At 38.4% G+C, this 12,251-nt stretch overlaps 1 protein-coding gene across 3 annotated transcripts in view; it reads right to left on the minus strand.

The window, feature by feature from the left end:
• Window positions 1–651: 651 nt before the first annotated feature.
• HDAC11 (histone deacetylase 11) overlaps window positions 652–12,251 on the minus strand; it is a 30,255-nt gene continuing 18,655 nt past the window's right edge. For all 3 annotated transcript variants that reach the window (XM_031049267.2, XM_031049269.2, XM_005149365.3), the window contains exons 7-10: window positions 10,784–10,846; window positions 8,471–8,567; window positions 5,859–6,037; window positions 652–2,575 (exon numbers count right to left, since the gene is read on the minus strand). In XM_031049267.2, the coding sequence (XP_030905127.1) occupies window positions 2,333–2,575; window positions 5,859–6,037; window positions 8,471–8,567; window positions 10,784–10,846 (582 nt within the window). In that variant the 3' untranslated portion in view covers window positions 652–2,332. The remainder of the gene's footprint in view (window positions 2,576–5,858; window positions 6,038–8,470; window positions 8,568–10,783; window positions 10,847–12,251) is intronic.

Below are 12,251 nucleotides of genomic sequence, written 5' to 3' on the forward strand. Positions count from 1 at the left end.
TGTGGTCTAAATTCAACGTAGAAACAGTTTCACCACTTCTTTTTGAAAAACAGTACACATTTATCTTCAACAAGCCAAAAGACTGATTTCTACACATTAACAACCAAGTCAAATATCACAATGAATTAACATCTTGAAAAAATATGAAGGAGTTGCCTGTTTACCCATTCTAACTCTGTCAGGCAAGTGCAGTCAGTACACCTGCTGTTTAACAACTGCAGACTTGCCAGGTGATTCTGAAAGCTACTAGCTCTTCTGCAAGCATTTAGCTCTCTGAAAAGATATTGATTTATAAAAGACTTCAAACTATTGCAGCCTTAACAGAAGCTTAGCAATACCTATAGCAATAAAATACTTGAAATAGGAATTACAAGATAGATAATGGGGCATAACTTGGAAATATAAAGTGACTCTGACCCCTTATGATAACATCTTAAAAGTATCTGGATACAAAACTTCCAAGCTCAAAAGTCATCTGCTGTTGACAAACTTGTACTGTTCACCCTTAAGACTCACTGCAGTTTCAGTTACATTTTAAGTATGAAAAACACATCCTCTTATCTTTTCAATAAGCTCCATTCAATTTTAGTAAGTTCCATTCAAAGCTTCTGACAGCCAAATACATGTAAAGTGAAAAGAAAAGTCAGTCAGCATTGTTCAACATCATTTTAATCTCCACTGAGAGAAAACCATATAAACATGTTAACACAAACAAAAGATGTTTTGGAAAAGCCCATATGGTACGATGACAGGGTTTAGGTTATAGAAATGTAATTTAAAATTTTATAAAAATTACATGAAAGAATAACAACATCTTTCAGTAACATCAGACAGTGTAGAAAAAATAAAACTTGACATTAGCTGTACTCTGATGGTTCTTCTAGTAAGAAATTTAAAAGTGCTTCTTAATAACAGTGCTGCAACTCAAGATTAGTGCAATACGTCAAATCTAAAAGCAGATATTTATAGCAATTGTGCATGTTCTTACAATTAACAAACCCCATCAATCTAAAAATTAACACTACGTGAGGTAAGTACTCTAATTAGAATTAGCTATTCCTTATATAGCTTACAAACCAGTTCTACATGATGTGAAACCTGTACTACAAATCAGTCAATATTTGGAAGTTAAAAAGGTCTTGCAGAATATATAGTTCAGTACATTTATGACCCAATGCTACAAACAGTGCCTAATGCAGTAAACACCAACTTAACTAAAACCAATTTTTACAGTTAGTGTACTGAATTTGCTTTAGAATATACTATTTTGTTCCCATCTCCTCATGGAAGCTCCTATATAAAGTTAGCACATTGTAAAAGACTCACTGTATTTTTACTGTAAATATGAACAATTAGGTTATCAACTGTGACTACTCATACCATCACTTTCTGAGCAAGTGAAAAATAAAGCACTACTTGAGGAAAAAAAACAAGTATCCAATTTACCTCTTCACTCATTTCTACATGACAAGCTGGCAATAATAAAAGATACCCTGTATTTCTACATTGTGATTTTGGCAGGAATTCTCAGAACTCTAAAATTAGTCTTCATTTTCTTGTAGTTCCTTTACTCTGTGATTTACAATGCATAGTACCTAACACTATTTATATGCAGGCCTCATTTTAAGAGAGGCGAAAACCAGAGTGTTAATACTGAGCCCTTATGGCTCATTTGCATAAGCAGCCAAAGGCATTTCATACTCTGTTTCTCAAGGTGTTTATAAGTAGGATTTAAGTCACTATCAACAACAATGATAAAATATAAATTAATAACTATTTGTCCTAATAGACTATGGCTTCGAAGCCTACCAACTGAACTGTTTTTTATAGTATTGCACTTAACTTTAATACTAAAGTGACAGTTGAAGCCTGCACAGAACTCTTTTTATAACAATATTTTGATTTTAAAAGCAATAAATAAAATGCAGTATCTAAAAAAAAAGTGCCAGTAGGTTTAGTCTGTATTTTCCCCATCACAATCCAAACTGCATCATCCAAAATAGGGCCAGTCTTTGGATACTAACTGCATAGTTCTTCCAACATAATAGACCACCCATAACAATAAGAGAAACAAAGCTATCTACAGTAATATTATAAACTGAAAGACAGTACCCTTGAGTATACATCTCAATTAGCTAAAAAGGATTTGTTGCCTTTGCTCAAGATAGCTTCAGCAGTTAGACACAGTTATTCTGTGACAGCGTATTATCTGTACTGTGCTATTTTACAGGCAAGTTGATTCTTTTTTCAACACATTTTATTAACCCTGATAACGATGTGCAGAATCCCTGCTCCTAAACCAGGAAGTCGTGTCCTAAAATTCAGTAACTTGTCACTGCAGTGACAAGTTGGTTAAGTCTTTAACAGAGTCTCTGATCATCTGTTCTACCCTAGGGTTTCCAGCTCCACTGGTTGCTAGCTCCTTGTCAATAAGCCCCAGGTTGTGCAGATTGAGGATGGAATCAGCAATGATCCGCGCTGTCCTCTTCTGGTAGCCCCCAGATGTCACCATCAGGATTGGGATTCTGCGGCGTCTGGCAGCCTTGAACACGACCTCATCCCTCTTCACAATTCCCTGCAAGTGTACAACAGGTGCAAAAAGTGTTGTATGAATGTGTTTTAGTTCTAGCCTGTGGCTTATGGATTTATAGTTATTAGCTACTCCATAAGTGATTAAGCTTTACATTTTAAAGTAGGAACAAAACCTCCATTTAGAAGTCCTGTTAGCTGCCCTACATGCATCATCACTAAAATAAACACAAAAAAGGAAAAAAAGGCAAATAAAAAATCCTTGACTTGCTTTTAGAGGGCACAACAGATAAAAGTCTTTAGTATCAATTCCTAGAATTCCTGCTCAAAGGCCTAAGATCTAACCTGAGTGCAAAGTTAAGGAATGTTCACCCTATTTTACATGTGAGGAATTGAGGCCAAGAAAGACTGAATTCAGAGTGGTTTAGTTTGTGCTCAACTTGCCCGGCACTCTCTGAAAAAAGCTAGTCAAGATTTCACAGACCTACAGAAGAACGAAGAGTCCAAATCAGACTGTACATGCTCACAATCACTAGCTGAGGTAGCAGCTTCCAGTTTCTTTAATAAAAGCCTGTAGTTAATACTAAAAGAATCCGTGGCTGAAGAATAGTTGCAGATATAATCAGTGGTAAATCCAGAAAAAGGAAAATAAACTCCAGATTATTTCTTACTAACAGAGAAGGGTATTGAACTAAAAACAGCAAAGACTGCTGACCAAGAGATACTGGACTGTCACTGAACAGATACAACAGGAGAGTTCAAGTCTCTTGGGCCTCAAAAAGTACATGTAGGAAAAAAGAGAATTCAGAAATAATTGAGAACAGAATTCAGATCTGCCTTTGTGGAAAGTAAAAGCAGAGCTGTAGATCCACAGCTGGCATAAATAACCCATTACAATGTCTCAAAAAAAAAGAAAACAGAAAAGGACTAACAACAAAATAGACAATAGCTTACAATGGACAGCTTGAAATGTAAATAGCTGCAGAACTTGGAGAAGGGGAAGGGATTCAAATGCAATCAAATATAAAAAAATGAGGAAGCAGCAGCCAAAGTGTTACACAATGAAGATGAACACTACTCTCACTGCTTACAGGAAGGCTGTAAATATAAAGAAATATTACCCTGCCATTAAAAAAGACCACAAACAAATGGTAAAGAATAAGATTCCAACACAGCTGACAAGAATATTGTGTAAAACCATGGAGCAGTCATGGGTTTTGTACAGACTGACAGAGTCCTGTGGAACAACAATGGGAGTAAGGAATAACAACTGAAAAATAAAGGCAAAGGAAAACAAAGAACTGCATTTGGAACCGGAAGTAACAGAGTTACTGTACATCTCTTGGGAACCATCAGTGGGTGCTGGAAACATTACAGCATACTGTTCCTAACTGCCTCATCCCTGCTCCAGCAACTCTGGTGCCTGAGCCTGGGAGAACTGAGAGGAAAACACATGGACTTATTGCAGCATCTGTGTGAAAGAAAAAAACAGCAGATGAATACAACAGCCTCATTACAAAGATTAGAAGGACTGAGCTCCTATACCTCGAGTTTTCTGGGTAGTTTCTGGCCTCAAGCACCAAGAAACTATCACTCATAGACAGAACTCTCAGGTGACACACTTCTAATAGGATTAACATTGCAGCAAGATTTTAAAATATGACACCCACAACTGTAGGACTGAAGACTGGACTAATGAACCTCGACAAGATGAGTTATCCAGGCTCAATGCTCAGTTTCAGCATTTCCAGTAGCCTGGAATTTCAAGATTGGTGAAACATGCCATTCACACCTAAGCCAACAAGATCCAAGAGTGACAAGAAACCCTGTCTTCAATTCAGAAAACAAACACTTGAGCTACAGAAACCTTTGCTCCATCAGTGTGCAGATGGCACTCTCTGACTTGCACCTCTACATGTGACCAGCAGAGACATTTCACCTTTCCCTCCCCAATCCTTACTTTCTGTCTGTCTTTCTCTATAAGCTGCAGCAACTCATTTCTCATTTTTCTTGGCACTGCTCCTTCTGCAAGAGAATGATTTTAACCCTTTCTTTTTTAAAGACACACCTTAAAGTATTCTCCTTCACTAAGTTTCTGTTTCTCTTAGTGGCCATTGCTTTCCGAAAAGCTCTCTTCCACCAAATGAGATCTGAACATCTTGGGTCATTTCCTTTACAAGGTCAAACCCAAACAAGCGGAAACACTCAGCTCTTCCTTCTCCTTAAAGACAGTTTTATACAGCCAAGGAAACAAAACCTGGAGATTCAGAGCAGCTCCCAAGTGGTCCCACCTTGGCTCCATCAAGGACTCTGCAGGGCAGTCAGCAATGAAAAGGCTGCTCAGTGACAGATGGTAAGAATGAGGAAATGCATAAGGAAACCCATAGAAACCAGCAAGGCACTAGAGACCTATGCAAGAGAACTAAAGTACTGCAAAACAATATGAGAACTGAGCAGATCAAGTGATGGCTCATCGAGAAGGAAACCCAAGAGCTCATATAGCAAGAAATCATTTTCCTATACTGAATGCGTGGACACTAAAAGAGTTTCCACCAAATGTGGAAACAGGAGAGACAGAACTGAGGAGCTGTCAGAGAAGGAATCATTAAAAAAAAAAAAAAAGGAGGAAACAGAAGATCTGCAAGTTATTTTTATTTTGAGAAAAGCAGACCCTGGAAGGTGAAGATTCCTTTAAAGCCATACAGAATAAACCAAAATTTGTATCTGGTACTAAACTGGGCGGGGGGGAAGGTAAACTGAACTGAGAAAGGGTAATGGTATCTGTGTAGAAAAGCACTAGGAAACAGGTGGAAAAGATCTGTTCATTTGCTAAGAGCACACAGGCAGCACAGCATTGCTAGCCTGGGAGATAACTGATGAGCACTTTAAAACGGCTGGGAGTGCTACAGAGAAAATTAAGTGTAAGAGCCATACTGGGAGCAGGTGATGAAAGTACATCACAAAATGGGGTATGTGAGGGGAAAAAGAAACAATGGAAGAACCAACCAAACAGGAAAAACACAGGTCAGATGAAGCATAAAAATATATGCATCTCTGGTTAGCCTGGATGTTCAAAATCAGTGTATTTTAGAGAGAAGATGCAGGCACCCTGGAGAGGAAAAGTATTATGAGTCAGGAAGAGACAACAAAAAACCATATGGTGAAAGAGCAAGGGAGATATATCTATACGTATCTATATGTATTTGCACTGGTTTAATGCAACTTCTGCACCTTACCTTCATCTAACAACTGCCACAAGTCACTCTCAGGACTGCCTTCAGTATCTAGTGAGGAGTGAAAGTCTGGAGATACATTAGTGGTCTACGAACCTGAGGTGAAATAGCAAGTCCTCCCAATGGATCACCATCCAGAATATCAGTCCCAGCATTATAAACAATGATGTCAGGTCTTAATTCATTTAATGCTCCTTCCACGTGAGTATGCACCTTCTGCAGGTATTCTGTGTCCTCTGTACCCCATTCTAATTCCACCTTGCGTTTTATGGCACCTAAAAAGAAATCGTTTCAATGTCACTCAATAAACAAAGCACTGCTTTGAAAGAAATGCAAGACTGAGGTAAGCAAAAGATACATTGCCTCTTCATAGAACCCTGAGCTACAGAAACGTATCCAAGTGCTTGCTTCCCTAGCAAATGTAAGCACAGTGACCTTGAAAAAATTCCACTGAAGAGAGAAAATCAGATGCAGGGGGAGGGTGGGGGGAATCTCTCAGACACAAGAGGAAAATGTGATTGAAAGGCAGCTGATGTACAAGTCCATTTACCAATCAGCAAAGAAATCAAAGAAAACTACTAAAAGTAACCTAAATAAAGGATAAGGGGAAGAAAACACTGAATTGTTATTGCAGTTGGTAGAAAAAACAAGATAAATATCACAGAGAAATCATTAAGATGTTTTATTTTTATCACAACACGCAAAGCTTACCAGTAAGGGATCACGAATTCATGTGAACTGCTTTATGAATGTCTAACAAGATTCAGCTTTGCCCTAAGCATTTTCCATTTAACGTTCTTACCCTGTAATCCTACCAGAAGAGCAAATATCCATTCTTAATTTAAATCAAATTATTTCTAATGCTTATAATAAAGTATTAGAAGAGGAGGGTTGAGAAGGTAGAGGGAAGAAGCCCAAGGTTATCCAGCCTAGCTTTGGGTGCTTTTACAGAGCTCTGTATAACTCATTCTGAATGAATCAAACCTATGCCAGAAATGCCTCAGGGTACAATTCTACCTCACCATACCCTATGCTTTCAATTAAATGATGGGTGTCTTACATCTTAAACATGTATTCAGCACCCACCAATAGTGCACAAATGCATATGACACAGAATGATGGTTACTTATTCTCTTCCCTGCTTTGTATCCTTGTTCAACATCAGTGAATCACACACAGGGGATGTACTTCTACAGCTTTGACAACTATAAAACAACACTCACACCAATAGCAACACTTTTCTAAGACCTGAACTTCAGTTTCCAGTTGTCAACTTATGCTCACTCCTCAGTGAATCTTCATCCAGGCTTTTTCCCCTGTGTGTTTTCTCCTTTCTTTTCCTCAAAATCTGCATAATTCCAAACTACTTCCACTTATGCACTCAATACTGTTATGGCTAAGCACTAGGCAACGTTAGCTCATATTTTTACTTCTTTTTTTCTCCCCTAATGAAGTGCATGGGGCAAAAAAAAAAATGTACAGAAGAAAGTCCTGTAATAAAATGTGCAGGAAGGTCACAGAGACAGCGATCTGTTAGAATTTAACCTAAATATTCAAACTCTCAGGTCCAACCTCTATCTTCCGTCAAAAAGATGCCCTCTGATCTCACTTTCATCTGGTCATGTAGCCAGGTTTGAAGGACTGAGCCACTGCCAACTACAAGAAACTACATATCCACGTGTCTCTGGCCACAGCCTTGTGCCTCATGCTTCACCGTGCAAAGGGAATGCTCATGTTCCCAGCTGCACAGGAGAGGGCTGAGCTCAGTACTTCACATTTGCTGACAAGGGCTTACTCTGCTTTGGTCTTAATCCAGCTGTTCAAATTGTTGCCATTTGATATATGAATAGAGGGATCCTTTTGTTAGGGAAAAAAGTAAATTTTCATTTGCTTAAATCTGTTTGCTTACAGACATGATGTGCTTTAAATGTCATTTTTCAGTTTAATGCCTTGAAATACATATACTACGATTTTTAAACTCTTTACTAGTTAAAAGTAGAATGCAGTGCACCTAATCTGTGCCAAGAATCCCAATTAAGTAGTCTTCTCAGAATGACAGCAGCATTGAGGAATTCAGCAGCAGAACAACATCTCCCCCAACAAATTATGATTCATTTCACAAATTAAGCCGGCTATAAATGACAATGTAACAGAATCAAAGATCAAATGAACTTTGGGCTTTTGTATTCCAAGGAACCATTATCAAAACATCAGTAATGACTGGTGACAGGTCTCAGACACAAGGGGCAAGTCACAGTAGGAATAAATAAACAGCAATAAAATCAAGCACCAGCTCTTAATGTTTGTGTGACTTCCTTCTGTTTCCAAACTTGTTTCACATTCATCAGGATGCTTATAAAACAAGTTCTACTGCAAAGTCAACACCTAAGTAATTTTCAAAACATAAAACCTTTTTACACAGTATAAGTCAATCCCTAATGAATTCCTTTATAAATTTACTGTAAGGCAAAGATTAAGTTTTAACAGCTCTCTTTAAATCCAAAGGATTATTTAACTCACTGTTCTAAGTGTGGCATGAGATTTTGAATGGACTACTAACAAAACCCTCCCTTGCATTCCAGAAATCCACTCCAGGAGTGAAGGGAGAACTGAAAATTGTGTGTTCAATGTACAATTTTCAAAAATAAGTATCTAGTTAACCTTGTTGCAGGAAAGCATTTTGGAACATTATTTTCAATCATACTTACGTTTAGCAAATCCGTCCCCTGGATAAATATATCTATTGTAGGCATCCATAATATAGACCCGATGATCATCCATAAAATCCCTCTCATGGCCATTTCCCTGAAGGAAATTTACAGTTAGCTACTCCTAGCAAACTAACACAGAAATAAATCACCCACAAATCCTACAGTAATTAAGCCTACAAAGATGTAATCTTTAAAACTCCTGTGTCATTTTCCTGTTTATAGCCTTGAAGGTTATTCTGAGGCAGAGAGCTCTGGGGCCTTTGATAGCATCAGTCTGAAGACTGCAGGTTTTATCAAAAGCAACATCCTTTTATCTCTGAGAAAGTATTATCATAGATCTCACTGCACACAGAAGTAAAATAAATGAAGATTAGAAGTTAATTGTCTTCAGCAGCATCACAAAAGCAACTGTGACCACTAAATAGATCCCTCATCTTCCAACTGGGGGAAGGATGGATGACACACATTACTTTCAGCTGCTATAGGGATACTCATTCTTGTACAAGGATTCATAAATACATAAAGCAAACTACAGCTCTTGATAATTCAAGCCTTAATGAGAAGTAATCCCTGAAAAAAATCACAAATACTAAGGACCCAATAGTTCTGCATATAGAATCATAGAATAGTTAGGATTGGAAAGGACCTCAAGATCATCTAGTTCCAACCCCCCTGCCATGGGCAGGGACACCTCACACTAAACCATATCACCCAAGGCTTCATCCAACCTGGTCTTGAACACTGCCAGGGATGGAGCATTCACAACCTCCCTGGGCAACCCATTCCAGTACCTCACCACCCTAACAGTAAAGAATTTCTTTCTTATACCCAGTTTAACACCAGGAATTTCCTACAAAAAGACTGCATTGGGTGAAAAGATGGATGGATGCTCAAGAGAAAACTCAGAGCCTAAAATTAAACAGCATTCTTTGGGTTCTCATTTAGACTTTTTTTCCCACTAGTACAAAAATCATCTTTTCACAGCAATCACCATGATGACATGATGACTGTATTGAAATCAGTGTATCATACAGCACCACAGACCCTACCCACCAGAGAATTTCATTGAAACTATTGAAACAGACATTTCCACAGATAGTATCTTTTGGAATTCTGTTACACAATTCAAGTTCCTGGGAAGCACCAGAACTGCTAATAAATGGCAACTCCTGCTTACTTCTTCAGCACCTTTGTTATACAAATGAAGAGCTCGTGAACAGAAACCCAGGAATATGAAAGTCTCCAGGAGAACCATTTCTCTGTGAAAGGTGAAAATCACCAATGCACCAAGAGCTGGACCACTGACAAGATGCGAATATCTGTATGCTCAGAGATGATCTGCTGAGTTAGTACATCCCACACCACTTATTCCCCAAAGAAAGGAAACAAATGGGTGATTTAGTGTGCAGACTGAGGTTACCTGAAAATCAAAATATATTCCAAGGAGGTTTAAAAAAAAAACAAAAAACCCAAAACCAAAACAAAACAACAAATAAAACATCCCAAAGAAGCACAACACATCCAGACCCTGAAAGAAGTGGCTGAAGAGAATCACAAACACAAAGCACCTTTCTATTGCATAATGTCTGTCCTTATTTAATAGTAATGTTAGGATGCTTTAACTTGCAGATAAGAGAAATGACAGAAGATAGAAAACTGCAGCCTTTAAGCTTTGTCAGTTCCATGGAACTTAAATGCTTAAAAATGCTTTATTTACACATAATAAATTACCTTCAATGGTTCAGCCTGGATATAAGTATGGTGCATTAACTGCTTTTCTAAAAATACCAGTTCCCTCCTTTCAGGATTTATTTTGGAAATGCTACCAAAGATGAGATCTTTTCTCAGTGCCCACAGTAAATCACTTTACCAGGTGAAGAGTGATGTGCTCTTCACTTCATTAGGCTGAAGCCAGGCTTCCCATTAAAACATTGAAGGTCAAATTCATCCCCTGCAAAGGTTGCTGCAACAATCATGCATGCTGAATGAACGGTAATTCTGCTTTAAAAGATTCTTGTTTCTTCTGGAATACTGATCTGCTCTGCAGCCTGTGTATACCACTCCAAAACAGTTCTACATCTAGCCACATGATGGAGCTACAACTCAGTTTAATTTTACTAACCTGGCCTACAAGCCTTTTGGGCCAGAATATAATTAAACAACTAAATTGTTCACAGTTGCCATCATCTATGATTATCTCTGCATTCCGAAAGCTGACAGTTTATACCACTATTACAAAAAATGGTATTTATCAAACACTTTCATTTCAAGCAAAACAACTGCAGCACTGAATAGAGGTAAGGTACTCACCTGGTGCGCATCCAGATCAATAATTGTGGCTTTAGACACCCCTTGTACTCTTTCAAATAGGAACTGGATATATAAGCAAAGAAAAAGATGGAGAAAGTTATGAAGCTGGGTGACAGATTAAAACCGGGGGCTTGAAGCTTGCCCAGTATACTACTGGTCTGGTTTGAATGTACTACATTTCATTCACCAAATGAACAGCTAAATGATTCCAATATATTTAATGGCAAAAGCTCTGGTTATTTCACATAATAAGGTCATTTTCGTGGTCATACAATAAAAACGCTATACATTTACACCAGATGAAATGCCTGGGACATGCATTTTGCAGTCACCTGTGCAGGTATCTGCCTACCTGCAGAGCAAGTCAGTAGAGAGAAGGAAGAGAGAGATTTCTACTAATCTCTTCTACCTCCCACAAAGCACCAGACATTAACATCAGATCAAAGATGTGTCTTTAGGAAGCATAAGCCCAATGGCCCAGGGTAACAAACCTGGCTGCAGCAGCGCTGGCTCTACACAGGGGTAGTGGGTCTATCTCTGCGCCTCACCCAGCAAGCCAGCAAAGGACAGGTCTACTAGGGGTTATAAAGCTGATCACTGGTGCTGTCACTGATTGAATGATCAGTGTCATTGATCACTGGTGCTGTCGGAGGCTGGAGTGGAACCAGCAACAGCACAGAAAAAGCAACAGCAACAACTGTGGGCTGGGATAGGGTAAAATAAGAGCTTCCCAGGCCCTAGAACATCGAGGAGCTCACTTCATGAGACATCAATGACAGCAGAAGTGAGGCTTGTTGGCAGAGAGGGAAAAACACCCCACTGTGATGACATCCACTGTATAAGCATAAACTCCACCATTTAGGCAAAGCTGCTGAAGGGACTGTATGCATTAAAGCCACTTTTAGAAACAGAATTAATTTCTTATCTCAGTCTGTGAAGAAAAAAAGCTTTTGAATTCTTTGAGTCTTAGCTTTGACAAGCTACTATCTTTAACACAGACATGGTAAACCCCCAGGATTTTGTACAAACTGCCACCCGCTCTAATTTCTCAATCTGTATTTTGATGGCAGGAAAACAGAACACTGGATTTCTTTTCTGAAAATTACCACGTACAGAAATTAGGATGTTATGTCATGTAGTGTGCCGCAATCATTAGAGCTTTTTATGTTTGATTATTACTGATACTTTATAAATAATCTAGTATACAAATATACCATAGTACATTTGATAAAAATAAGCCCTAATTGCAGAAGTCTCTTGCTTCAGTCTTTCAACAGCTAAATACCAAATGTATTCATTCACAGTCAGTGATTATTTTGGAGACATTCACATTTTTATTCATGATTTTGAACCACTCTGAGCACTGTATAGTGCAGCTTGATTCAGAGAGAGGATTGCTGTCTACATTCGTCTTGGCTATAACCACTGAAACTAATGTGGAATTTTCAGGTTCAACTGCAAGGCTGGG

Source organism: Melopsittacus undulatus, chromosome 9, assembly GCF_012275295.1.
Source record: "Melopsittacus undulatus isolate bMelUnd1 chromosome 9, bMelUnd1.mat.Z, whole genome shotgun sequence".
Lineage (NCBI taxonomy): Eukaryota > Metazoa > Chordata > Aves > Psittaciformes > Psittaculidae > Melopsittacus > Melopsittacus undulatus.